At 29.0% G+C, this 15,053-nt stretch overlaps 1 protein-coding gene across 1 annotated transcript; it reads right to left on the bottom strand.

Annotated features, from left to right (window-relative positions):
• Positions 1-34: 34 nt before the first annotated feature.
• On the bottom strand, positions 35-5,451 carry LOC118038632 (protein NUCLEAR FUSION DEFECTIVE 4). Its single transcript, XM_035045047.2, has 3 exons — positions 4,973-5,451; positions 815-1,728; positions 35-630 (listed from the first exon to the last, which is right to left on the bottom strand). The coding sequence occupies exons 1-3, from the start codon at positions 5,279-5,281 to the stop codon at positions 156-158; spliced, it is 1,698 nt and encodes a 565-aa protein (XP_034900938.1). The 5' UTR covers positions 5,282-5,451; the 3' UTR covers positions 35-155.
• Positions 5,452-15,053: the final 9,602 nt, after the last annotated feature.

The following is a 15,053-nucleotide window of genomic DNA, read 5'->3' as shown; positions in this document are numbered from 1 at the left end:
TCAGATCAAAATCTTTGATAAAAAGAACATCCTCTGCTGCAAAACTAAAATTTTTTTCCCCAGGTAGCAAGTACAAGTAACCATTGATACAGCTAAACAACTTCTGCCTCCCATTGTCTACTTGAACCTAACCACGCCATAATCCTGGCAACCTCTTAATACAGCGGTGTCATGCTCGAAATACGTTTTGCTTCGAACTGGTAATAGGCATGTCTGGTTCTCAAGAATAACAAGAAGCTAGAAGTTAAGCCCAACACCGATAAGCATCCCCACCACACAAACGTTAAGAAATAGCACTGCCTTCCCATGCACACCACCGAGTCAGTGATGATGTTTAGGCTAGAGCTTACATGAGAATCATACACTATAGCTGCTAGAAAACCATAAACAAGTGATCCTATCGGGATATTGGTGATAAGAATGTTGTGATTGACACCTACACTATTTGGCCCAAATAGCTCTGAAGTTATTGAAACTGCGGCGGCGAAGATGAACCCAGAGCTCAGTCCAACTAATGCAGTGCTTATATGCAATGCTACTGCATTGCCTGATGCAGCGAGCAAGAAGAAGGCTATTGGGGTTGGCACCAGGGCAATGGTTAGCCACGCGGTCCTTGCAAAGTACATCTTCCTGCAGAAGACATCATTACTGTTTAGCTTAACGTAATGTCTAGGGTGCAACATCTCAAGGATTTTGCAGCACTTTGTTTAGTATTATGACTGCAAATCAATTGAAGGTGAAGGCACCATAGTTTATGCAGTCTGATGCAGCTGAAATTAGAAGTTTAGAAACAAAACAATGTACGATCACTTACGCTCGTATGTAGTCTGGTGCTGCTGAAAGTAAGCGGCCAAAAAAGGAGAAGGATGAATAGAGAGTTACAAGAGTTGTAGTGTTTGCACTTTGTCCAAGTGATTGTGCTATTTGACCTAAATTGTTGCTGTACACAAGGCCAATGGTTCCCCCACAGACATATGCACTGTAGTATAGCCAAAAATCCAACCTGCTTACCAGCAACGACACGGGGTGCTCTTCCCCAAGCATTGCTAATCGATCTTTCTTAACCATTGAATCACAGCACCCTTCTTTTTCACCACTGTTTTTCCGCCTTTTAATTTCATACAGAGTTTCATCTCCATTTTCATGATAACTCGACTCACGGGTAATGAGCTCTTTGTGAAGCTCCAGATCATCAACATCCACAAGAATGAAGCCAGAGCCATGAAGGCTGAAGCTAGAATGGATGGTCCGGTGAAACCATTCTCTCGCATAGACAATACCAGGGATACATAATGGGAAAATTAGTAGAAAAATTGCTCCTCCAAGGAGTAGACGAGCTCTCATTCCATCAGAAGAACTTGAACCAAAGAGAAGAAGATAAATTCCTGTGAGGATGGCTAAGAAATTCAATATTAGAAATATAAGGGAATCACGGCGGACTCCATCGGGAGGAAGGGGGTCTAAAGATGGTTGACGAATAATGGGGATCAGTGATACAACGGAAGTGATGAGGGGAATAAAAGCATTTAAAAGAAGATATATATCGTTTGATGATGAATCTATTGCATTGCCAGCGAGAGTGTATAGGGCTGCACTCACACCATTGAAGGCTATCGTGAGGGATAAAGCTAGGGGCCGGTTAGCTGGGAAATTTTGGATGCAGAGAACAAAACATACAGTGTTGAACCAACAAATACTACATCCAGCCAGCAAACAAAGAAGAAACACCTGCGAACAATTTTGCACCAATCAGAAAGTTTTTATGATGATGGATGGCTTTAGAGAAAGAAAATTTAGGAAAATATAAGCACGCTCTACTATACTTCATCAAATACTTCAATGAAATTATAATCCTATATCTATTCCCCATTGAAACACAGAATGCATTTACAGTGAGAACAGCGAACGAAGCCTAAGCATCTATACTTGACATTGTTTTCTGTCCACAACAGACTTGCATTGTTTCTCTATATTATTTAGATAACTGCGCTTTCTCACAGCACCATGCCACAAACAGCACTCCAAATATATACCCAGAGGACTCTGGATCTTAATTCTTAATACTGCAGAATTTCACAATCTTGAAGAACAAGCACAGAGGAGCCACAATTTATTTTCAGCTAAACATTTTCAATTTTTCTCTTTATCGGGTTGAGGTCCTGTTCTCCCTGCCGTAGGGGGGGAAAGACAAAAAAGAAGAGATATCCATAAGAGTAGGAAAGAGTTCCCTTTTTTTTACTTGTTACTTGCATGTTGAAATCGTCTTTTTCCTTCTGCTTTTTTTTTTTTTCTTTTTTAATTAAGAGATACATATATTTAGAATTAATCTTTTACTTTGCAATATCAAGCTTTAGTCAACAAGGATACATTTCCAAATGGAGAATTTCGTTCCCCTCCTCTGCTTTTCAATGAAAAGTGCTACTGGACTAATTAAGAGCCCCTTTAATCTACTTAAAAAGGAAAAGTACGTGCTAAATCGTTTATCACATGAAGAAACTGTAAAAGCAGTTCCTTTTCAAAAGTAAAGGCAAGGTCCCCTTAAGCAGGTCAAATAAATTAGCATGGAAAAACTTCAAGAGGAAAAATTATGTTGAAAGAGAAAACAGAACATTCGTAGTACAGATCACAGAATTTCTAATTAAAGACAGGCACATATTGTGTATCACCTTCCATAAAGGCAGCTAAACATATTCATCTAAAACATGCTATCACATCCAATAGACTTGAGGAAAAACAACTTTGATTCATCATATCTAGTGTTTTACATGACGGGATTTACGTGCCACCCTATCAAGTATTTATACATTAGGAATCATAGTAGCCACCAGGTATAGATATTTTTCATGTTTTGGCACAGCCAAGGGAAATCAAATCAAAAGGGAAATGGAAGGACCAATGGAGATATGAAATCTACCATAGCCCGCCAGGCTCCACAAAAGCAGGGAGAGGAAAGATGACAAAAAGACAAAATCAACTAGACAATCAAACAAACAATCCCTATTACAACCACTTGTTCATGGGCATTTGGTACAATATTCTTACCATCGGTATGTGGCAAAATATGTGGTACATAGGAAGAAATAAATTCAATAAATTCAACTGGTTTTAGAATTATTCTTTTAAAGATGATACGTTGCAGTCCTGTAAATTTTAAGGACATTAAATATTTATATAATTATTAATTTTAAAATTCATAAAATTAGTTATAATACAAATAACTGGACAACCACATCACAAAAAAAAATAATTAAAATTTTTTTTACATTTATATCTATATTTAGATTGTTTTGATATATTAATATTAAAAATATATTTTAAAAAAATTATTTAAATATATTTTAAATTAAAAAATATTTTAAAAAACAATTATTTAGAGAATAAACAATATTGAAAAAAGATTTCAAATAGTAAAAAGGTTGAAGATTGCTTTCCAGAAGTGACAAGGCAAACAAAGTTGCGCCGTGATTAACTTGTAAGGTGGAAATCTTGATAAAAATCGACGGCTGCCTTCTGTGCTTGTGTCTATTTTCGTCTTTAGATAAAAGCAAAATAATTGCTCTGTCAGATGATATGAAATCAAAAAGCAGTACGCCTGTTCCCCATTGAAAAAAAAGGAAAGGGCTGGAGACTTTTTAAGGGCATGTTTGGGAGTTAAAAATTTTTAAAAAAATTTATTTTATATTTTATTTTAAATTAATATGGTTTTAATGTTTTTAAATCAATGTGCTAATTTTAAAAATAATTTTTAAAAATAAAAAAAAATATTATTAATATGTTTTTTTAAATAAAAAATACTTTAAAAAATAACAGCAACCACACTTTCAAATATCTCTTATTATTTTTAAAATTTATCTTTTTTCATTAGTATATTAAAATAGTTTAAAAATATATAAAAAATTAATTTTAAAAAAAAATCTTTAAGAAGTTCTCGATGATTCTATTAATATAAATAATTCACTTTTTTCTTTTTTTTGAATAATTAATTTGAAGAAAAGGGAAAAGACGACAGATATGCGATGACGAATGTTACCTGGCATTTTACATCAGTAATCAGATCGCACATATCAAAATATTTTAGAGCACTCTTTCTGGAAAGTTTCTGGAAAGTAGAGAGCCATGTGGCGGACTACGATTCGACCTAATAAACACTTCTTATTTGTGTTTCCATGTCCCTCTTTGAATATTCACCACATAGCAGATTGATTCACGCATGTTCTATTAATATATAATGAATATTACATAAGATTTATTTTCTGAAAAGCTGTAAAATTCTAGTAAATAAGAGTATAAAAAAATAAATTAAATATAAAAAATGCCTCAAATATAAATTTATTATGCAGAAATAGAAAAGCAAATGCTATAATTTAGGATTTCTTGATATTATAGTAGTGATTGGGTAAAAAATTATTTTTATATAATATGTTAAAATATTTTAAAGTATTAAAAAAATTAATATTAAAAAAAAAAATTTAAGAATTCATTCAAATACGTACTTAATATTAATAGTACTCCATCTGTCTGCGGCCACTCAAATATTTTATTTCTCAAGAAAATATATGAGATATTTTCTTGAGAAATATTCTTGAAAACGAGAACTGAGTAGGGAATAAAGTACATTTATCAATTTGAATTTTGATTAACAGAAGATTGTCACCGTCTCGATCAGGAGATGGTAGGTATTCCAGCGGGGGTAGCAAGCAACGAAAGAAATTATCGGCTATTAATAGAAACTTGTAGTGTATCTTCAAGAAATGAAGACCCATAAATGGAAATTAAAACAAAAAACCCAACATTAGAGTCATTATACTCGCAAATTCGATAATCATACCACTTAATCTGAGACGCAAGTTCAAGAAAGATAGAAAAAATCTTGAAACATGAGATTGGTTTCAAAATCGACTCCATAAAAACAACAGAGATCCTATTGCCATCAATAAATCTCATGTTAGAGAAAGAACAAGAGAGAACATACCAGGATATAAGGCAAGGAGATGATGTCCCTCATAACAAGCCATTGAAGGCCGTAACCAAACAACCCCATGAAAGCAGCCATGAAAAGAACAACCCATAATGGAAAATACATGAGAGCCAACCCTGAAGACCATCCAAAAACCTTTCCAAGATCAGAGGCAACAGCCAAGTAATTCAATTGCACCTGAGAGATCCCGAGAATGGATTTTAAATCCGATGAATAAGCAGAGAAATCGAAATTTGTCCCTGTAAATGCTTGAATCCATACAGTTGCCACCAATATCATCCACTTCCTTGACTGTCCTGCCATGAACACTCTCTTTGCTATTAATATAGCTCCTAATAAAGACGCCGGAGATAACAAGTTGCGGCGGCGGTTGGAGCCTGATGGCCCTGTCGTCGAATGTTCTCAATTGTTGGAGAAATCGCGTCTCTCAGTACCTCTACGTGGCCGCATTTATACATGATCAGTTTTTTTTCTTTTTTCTTTTTTTTCTTTCGATATGCGATAATGATGTCAGTGGTCACCGTTGGTAGCTTTCGTCCTTTGTTTGATAGAAACGTTTTTCTAACGTTTTACCATATTCACATCTTAGATGGCGGATTTTTTTTATATATATTTAATACGGAGATCAAGTGCTTAATTACTTTATATTAATTCAAATAATAACTAAAACAACTTTGAGTCTCACTGTTAATCAAATACTTGAGTCATATTACTGTGGATTGAGTTGTTCATTATAAATAATACTTTCTTCTTTTTTTAATCATCAAGCTTTTAAATTTTAAATTTTATTATTCAAAATTATGATATCATGTTTTTTTCACATTTCTTTTAATTTATATTATCTAACATTTTATGAGTTTTGAAAAAGAGTTTGGTAATGAGCTGGCCTTCAATTTAGAAATCAAAATTAGGCTGAGGTTGAAAATCAAAAATTGAAAGAATAAAGATTCTATGCGATAAAAATTAAATATTTTATTTTTAGATTTTAACATTGATCAAACCTTAAAATTTTAGCTTTTATGTTTTTTATCTTTATTATTTTAAATATTTATGTTTTGATATTAAATTTTATTTTTGTTATATTTCAGTTCTTGAAATTGAGTGACAAGAGAAAAGATTGTCAAAAAATTTTGAGAGGGGAGAAATGCTTGCATGACCGCATTCTAATGATATAAAAGCTGATATTTGTGTGAATGAATTCATCTTTTTAAATACGGTGCTTCCTTCTAAAAATACTAGAAAATGTAAATCAAGGTTCATTTAGTTTTTTATTAGTTAAGTTTTAATTTGTGTTTATGTAGTGGTTTTGTTAGTGATTAGTTTATTAAGATTGTTATGATGTTGTTTTAAGTGTTTTCAACTGGAAATTGAGTTTTTGAAAACAAAAAAATAAAGATCTTGATCTTCCATTAAAAAAAAAATGACTAGAAAACTATCCAATAGATGATGTCGCCCGATTTGAAAAACTAGAGCATATGGCATGTTGTCTTCTCTTAAGAAAAAAATAAAAAAAAAATGTTTGGTGCAAACCTAGGCTTGTTTACTAGAGGCCAAGCATCTTAGACCTGCTATCACATGCCTTTTTTGTATTTTTTTCTTTTCATTAATTTTTTATTTAAACATTGATTAATACCTTCTCTTTTATTTTTAAATTGTGTGGTTTAGATTTATTTGTTAAATGATGATTGATCCTTTTAAAAAAAAATTAATGTCATAATGCTTGGAAAAGATTAGTTTAATTTGTCTTTAATTTTAATTTTTCTTGTTATATTTATATGATGTATTTATAAAAACAGAAATGTTTTGCTATTAGCAACACAAATTAGTCTCTAAGATAAAATAAATAAAAACATATAAAATAAAAAAAATAACCAGCGTAATTTTCACGTGTATCTATCTTTTACTTGTATTAGAATATTAACTTTCAATTTTAGTATTTAACCAGACTTAACAATACCTTTTAATTTATCAATTTATATATATATTTTTAATGTTTTTTATAAATAAATAAAAATATTTTTTTCTCATTTCTCAATTAAAAAAAAAATATGATACACATCCATAATGTAATTGTTTCTTTATCTTATGTTAAAAATTGACATGAACTCCTTCTCGAAAAGTAGCAGGAGTGAGAGTAAAGGACTAGTTAATAATCTAAAAACAAAATATGTTTTCATTATTCATTCCTACAACTTTTCTCTAATTTCGTTGTTGACAAAACTATTCCTAGCAAAATACATTTTGGTCCCTATTATAGTCTATAAATGAGTGAGAAAGTCATTGAAAAAAACAAAGTGAGCAAAAGCATTAGATTGGCTCTTCCAATAAAAGATGACATTCTGCTTTATTTAAAAGCTTTTTTCAGCATTTAAAATTTATTAAAAAATATTTTTGAAATACAAAAATAAACAAAATTTTATGAAATTCAATTACAAAAATATGTAAAAATTTCTTTTTCAAAACTACATTTCAAATTTAATTTTTGAATGAATCTCACAATAATAAAACAAAGCTTAATATATTACCAAACCCTTTACTGAGTATTTTATAGCACAACCATATAAACTGCAATTAAACAAACGGAGCCTGGCTCAGTTTTAGATTTAGAATTCAACGGACGATGACATAATGCTTTTGCGGCCAAACCGGCTTTTCATCAAAATTCAAATTATTTTTTTTTTTTTAGCTAAAATTAAGTGCGGTTTGTACTTTTTGGATCGTTTTGATGTGCTGATGTCAAAAATGATTTTTAAAAAATGAAAAAACATTATTGGCATGCTTTTCGGCACGAAAAGCTATTTAAAAAACAACCGCTACCACACTCCTAAACACCCTCTTAAAAGCTTTGTTTGGCGCCATTTAAATTTTTTTTTTTTTTTGTCAGACAAAGAACTAGTAATTATGTAGTGTACAAATTAGAGCAGCTCATTAATGTTATCGTCGTGGTTTGTCGTGAAGTCACTAACCCACAGATTTTGTTCTTTCGGTTTTGGAATTCAAAGCATGATGACATAAAACATTTACAAGCTCTGTTCTCTCGATAGTAATTAATTTTGTTTTTTTTACCATTTTACTATTCGGCACTTCAATCCAGACATTACCCAAACTGTTGTTGTTTAATCATTTGCGAGGCACACTATATCACTTTCATTTTAGCTTCTTTTTTTCTTCTTTTTTTTCCAGATTACATACCTTATGCTTTGTCATATGTTAAAACAGGTTTAGGGCTGACTGTATGTACGTTGCTCTACCTCCAATGATAGCTAAGATTAACAAAACCAAAATTTCTTAGCTTCGGCTAATTTGAAGCGTTAAAGTGTTTAACAGTGTAGTTATAGTTACTTTTTAAATAATTTTTTGTTTTAAAATATATATTGATGATATTTTTTTTATTTTTTAAAAATTATTTTTGATATCAACACATCAAAATAATTTAAAATTAATAAAAAAATATTAATTTTTTAAAAAATACTTTTAAAATACAAAAAATAACAGGTCCGACAACATGGTGGCCAACATATGTGATGATAAGTTTAACGACAGCCTTGCGGATTTCATCGAGCTCGCTCACACCCCCACTGTGTAATGACACCTGATAATTTCAACACGTACAATGTCGACACGCAGTTCCTTCGGAGTGCAGCAGCTTGTGAGCTTACAGATTAGAAAAGGGGATATGTTAATTGATCAAAGAAAACTAAAACCAAAGAAACTCAGCAGGCTCATGCATGGCCTGAAGATTACACCTGTTCTTTGATAGAAGAATCAAAGAGATGCCTCTCGGGTATGCTTTTGAAATTTACGCATTAATTGCACACGTCAAACAAACTACACATTCTATTTTTCTTAAAAAGAAACATTTTTATGATGCAAGTTCAACCATGGATTTCAAAAGAATGTTAAACTATCAACGTTCGTGGGGCCAAACCATCTCCATCTTGCACATATATTTGTACATTAAAAACAGAGAGAGTACTCGAGCATTATTCAAATCCGGTCTTGTTTTTTAAGCGATGAAACAACGTTGGAAACCTCTGTGTATAGCGCAAACAACGAATCTAAAACGTATCTTAACGTGACTTTCTTGAGGAAGACGGATGTTAGGTAGTAGGTCATGTGCGAAGGCATTCCACTGCATTTAATGAGATTACACTGCAAATGGTCCAAATTATGTGAAAAATACTAGGTGAATTAATTCATGGATTACTATTCATATAAATAGTGACTCTATTATTTATTTAACTGTGTCCAGCCAAAAAAATATTCAATTTTTTTAATTATATTTTACTCAAAAACTAGTTTTTAATATTATTCAATAACACTACATAAATTGAAAGTAGATCGCATGATGATGTAGCATTTGTAGAATTTCATCACAATTTCAATTTTGTTTATGATGATATTTTACTTGGTTTTGTTGCACATTCAAAAAACCATGAAAACTGTAGTTCTTATCGGAGAAATTTCATACATGATGAATTTATAGATAAGTTAATGGAACAATTAAAAATATTTGATATAAAATATTATTTATTTAATGATGTAATAATGGTAGTTAAATCTACAATATTTAAATTAAAAATCATCAATATTAATATATATCATTTTTAATTATTTTATAACTTCAATTTGAAAAGCATGTTTAACCAAATACATTAAACTACTTTTTATTCAACCTTAATTTCAACCAAGGTCTTAATCAAACATATATAAATATCAAACCAACCTTAACTAATAATCCTTTTTATAAAATAATTTTTTTTCAAACCATAACCATAAAAACTACTACAATATCAAACACACCATTACAAGATTTTTTTCAATAACATTTGTTGCGTTAAGAAGAACCCGAAGTATTGGTTGTTTATTATTTGCATTTCAATTATTAAACTTTGTTTTTTTTAATTTCATCTTTACGAGTTTTTATTTACTAGAATATATTAATAAGTAAATGGAGTTTTGATCAAGGAAATACATTCTTTCCTTCTTACCTCAGGTCATTAGAATTGTTTTGAATATTTATTGTAATTGCCTTTAGTCTTTATTCAATAAAATATATTACTAATAAAAATATATATGTTTATGAAAATGAAAAAAACACATGAATAAGGAAAGATAATTTATACTAAAAATTTATATTTTCTATAAAATTTAAATAATTGCATTTCTTGCTAATATCTATTTTAATTGCTATATAATTAAATAAAAAATTTGAAACAAATTAATGAGAAAATGGAGTTTTGATTAAAGAGACACATTTTTTTCTTCTTATCTTAAATCATTAGAATGTTTTGATAGAAGATGAGAAAATTTATCGCATCCAAAACCCCAGCACTTTCTTTTCATGTGTTAAAAACTAATTTAAAACCTTACTCGTAGGATAGTATGGGTGCACTAGCTAGCTAGTGTGTGTGTAAGATATTAAGAATGGTTTCAAAATGATGTTAAACCATATATTTATGTATTTTTAAGAATACATTGTCTAGTGAATTTAAGAGAATAAAACTCACTCTAAAATTTAAGTTTAATAAATTGAAATAAGGAATGTATACGAGTTACGTATTAATTTCATATTGGTTGGAAATAATAAGATATTAAGATGCTTATATATATATATATAATGAATTGATAGTCCAATCATCCTGGTTTTTGAATTGAAGATAATATTTATCATTACGTGCAAACTTTTATTTTTTTAAAAAAAAATTAACATGCTTGTAATTATATTCGGTTTAAGCTAAGAGCTATATAGACAATAATATAAGGTCTCCATTTAATAAAATATCTCAAGAATAAGTAAGTTATATTATTTTTTAATTATATTTTATGAAATAAAAATTATCTTAACAAAAAAACTCAAAGTACAAAATAAAAATTGTTCACGGCTTCATTTATTAGACATACATAATAAATAAATAAAATTCTTAAACATTTTAAAATACCTCATTTATAGATTTATACAAGGCTCATTTATTGCGAGGTACATGCCTTTGAGCGATTATGTACATAAATGATTGGAGGGTTGCGAATATATTGTTTTTTTTTTAGATGGTTGTTGCACTTAATCTGAGCATAGGATTCCTTCCATAGATGTTTTTTTTTATCAAACCCGCTCTTCCCAAACTCAAACTAGTGATTCGTTAGCCATTGCGGATCAATAATTTTTTTTTTTTTCTAGTAATAGAATGGATAAACAGGATTCTTCACTGTATCTTGGATATAAAAAAAATTCTTAATTTAAATTATAAATTGAAATGTTTATATACACACCTAATTAAATAAATTAAAATTTTATGAAGAGCTAGATTAGATTAAAACACTTGATTTCACAAAAATAATTGAATGAGAAGGAAAATGAAAAAAAAGAGGAATAAAGATCAATTCTCTAAACAAAAATATCAAATGAATAAATTAAAATATATAAGTTTTAAAAAAGAATATAAAAAACAAAATCAACTCATATGAACCATTGAAATTCGTGATCATGGTCATAAGACTAAGACTAGTCGCATGGAAGGTAAACCAAAAAAAAAAACAACAAAAGCAAAATTATCAATAAAAAAAAATATTGAGTAATGAAAATAAAAAATAAATTAAATTTAAAAGATATGAGTTAACTTAGGGTAACCCGTAACTTTGCAAAATGAAACCCTACAGAAAGGAGGATTGGGAAAACTCAATAGAAAGGAAAGTGGAAAAAATAAAAAAGCACGAAGACCAATTAAAAAATAATAATCAAATGCTCAAAGATCAAATTAAAAATAAATCAATTCTATAGAACTTAAAAAAAAATACCAAAATCAAATCATATTAACCTTTAAAACTCGTGACTTAATCATGAGGCCGGGGAGAACCTCGTAAAAGGCCATTAAAAAAAATTAATATTGAACAATGAAATAAGTAAAAAAAAAAAAAAAGACGTTGACCCATGTTAACTCTCTAAACCATTGACTTGAAAAAAAAAAAAAAACAACAAAAGTCTAATCACTAACAAATTATACATCGAATGATGAAACCCCAAAAAAAATAATCCAGTGAGACAATTTGATTTAATATAATAATATATATATATAAAATAAAATTAACAAGTGTGAATATCAAATAAAAATTAAATTAGAGGGCAATCAAAATATTTAGATTAGAGGGCTCAATAAAAAAAAAAAAACTTTTTCAGGAGGAAAAATAATTAAAAGAATAAGAATCAATTTGAAAAAAAAAAAAAAAATCATAAACTTGAATTAAAGGATAAAATAAAAAAAAATATTGAGACAATAACATATTCAATTGACACTATGATAAATTTTATAGAAAATTAAACAAAATAAATTATAAAGTACAATTTCTAATCAAACTAATATTAAAGAATAAAATAAAAGAATTACATGACTGAATCAAATAGATTTTAAGAATTAAGGGACTAAACTAAAATAATAAGGAAAACTGTCTTGCGTTTGAGGAAGGCTCTCAACTCTTGGGTGGTCCATGAGCCATCATCCAAGCTCCGATAATTATCGTGTTTGATGTTATTTGAATCGTCACAGCATCATCTTCTTTAAAAGATTATATGATGGCTCAGTTTTCATAGCCAGCTTATGCTATTCTTCCATTCAGGTTTAATGGTTTTCTATTCTTCAATTTCTACTCTTAAAAAATGAAGATTCCAAATAACATCTCCCAAAATTGATCACCAATGGGATATTTTTTTAATATTACAATAACTACATATAAAAAATTAAAATAAATCAACTCAAAATCCAACAACTACACAATTTAACCACTAAATTAAAAATAAAAAATTCAATAACTGAGGCAAAAAAAAAAAAAAACTTGGGGAATCATAACGTGATCACACGTCGGTTTTCAGCTGGCCAATGCCAAGCGGCAGTACTTGGGGAATCACATTCTGTTTAATTTTTGAAATAATTAACGATCGTAACGTGATCACACGCTGACCAGTTCAGACCTGTTCCCATGTAATTGCATAACTTGGCAGAGATATATAAAACAGATGGCAATCACTCAAAAACAGAGGCATCATCAGCAGGAACAACTAATATATTACCATTAAAAACAAATATATATTATTTTTTCTGTTATAAAAATAATAATAAAAAAAAAACATCACATCCATAGTATAACGTACGTCATTTTATTTTAAATGATTATCACCGCATTTTAAATAACGTTTGTTTCGTGGTTACTTATGTATTTGAAACAAACCACAAAAAATAATCGTTTTGTAATAATTAAAATATCATTTACTACTTATGAGCCCCACTATCATTTGCAAACATAGGGGGAGGAAAGCAGCTCTTCACTGCTTCGTGCGTGGAGGAATTACACTTCACTGATCATTTAAATAACCAGTGGAGAGTGTTTTATTGTTCATGTGAATAGTAAAACATATTGTTATTATTCCAGTAGCAGCTAATCCGGTCTAAAATTAAATGTATTGAATCGAATTCAATCTAGTAAAATAAAAAAATAAATTTTATTTTTTTATTTTTAATTATATTTTATTTAAAAAATTAATGTTTAATATTATTAGATGACACTACATAAACTAGACAGAAATCATTTGATAACGTTGTATTTGTAGAATTTGATCACAATCTCAATTTTATTCCTGATTATATTTTATCTGATGTTGTTGCGCACTTAAGAAATCAAAGAAACTGTAGTTCTTATCGGATGTATTTCACACGTGATGAAATTGTAGATAGTTTAATGGAACAATAAAAAATAGTTTATATAAAGTATTATTTATTTTATGATGTAATAGTAATAAATAAATCTATAATATTTATATTTAAAATCATTAATATTAATATATATATATATATAAATTATTTTATAACCTCAATTTGAAAAACATTCTTAACCAAACTTATTAAACTATTTTTCATTTAACCTTAATTTTAACCAAACATATATAAATATCAAATTAATCTCAATTAAAAGTATTTTTTCTATAAAATAATTTTTTTTTCAAATTACAATCACAAAAACTATTATAATACCAAACACACTTTTAATCACAACCGAAGCATTTGATATTTTTTAGGATAAGAACATGGAGATACAATAAACTATCAGCTGCGATAGATCGATGAGATTCAATTTCTCAATTTTACTAGGGAGCTTTGCCTAAAAATATGCTCTACTTGTGAGAGCTAGCACTTTACTTTCTTGCGAGGTGGTGAAGTTTCTGATTGCCTTTTACCATCCATTCCTTTTACCCAAAAAAAAAAAAAAAAGATTTGTATTGCCGTTATTTTTAGGCCATCTATTTCATCTAATTAAAAAAATAAAAATTGTTGGCCAATCTCTGCTAAAGGTGCCAACCGGAACCTCTCTCTCTCTCTCTCTCTATATATATATATATATATATATATATATATATATATATTTTATGAATTGACGCAAGGCTGTGCTGTCCATGCATTTAATATCGATCGAAAAAAGGCCTCAGAGTTTCTTTTGGTCGTTTTCGCCCCCGATGGGTTGGTAGTATTAGATGAACGCTAGAGACGTGACCCGTGGGATAGCTGGGTTTTTTTTTTTTTTTTTTTTTAATGTAAAAGAAGTTTACATTTTGAGAAAAAGCTGACCTTGTGATTAAAAATTTCCTAATAATAAAATATTAAAATATAAAATAAATAGTAATTAAAATAATAAATCAAATATAGTATAAAAAACAAAATGAAAGAAAACATGAAAGACTAAATTAAAATACAAAATAATTAAATAAAAGGATAAAAAAATAGTAATAAAAAAATAAGGACCACATTGGATATAAAAATAAATAAAATAAAACATTAAGGTACAAAATTAAGTTACAAAATTAAAAAAAATCAAGAAAATAATAAAAAAAATAGCAATTAAAATAACAATAATAAAATTAAATACAAAAATTAAATAAAATAAAAAACTTAAGGATGAAATTATAAAGATCCCAATTGTTGCGCCCAAACCCTAACACCAGAAGAAAGACGACACAATGCTTTCAATAATATTGTGAAATGTGGTGTTTGATCGTCAGGTATGCAATATACACTGACATGCCTGGATTCTA

The sequence above is a fragment of the Populus alba genome, chromosome 1, assembly GCF_005239225.2.
Source record: "Populus alba chromosome 1, ASM523922v2, whole genome shotgun sequence".
Lineage (NCBI taxonomy): Eukaryota > Viridiplantae > Streptophyta > Magnoliopsida > Malpighiales > Salicaceae > Populus > Populus alba.
Note: the sequence above shows the minus strand (reverse complement) of the source record. Positions and strands in the feature narration are given on the sequence as shown.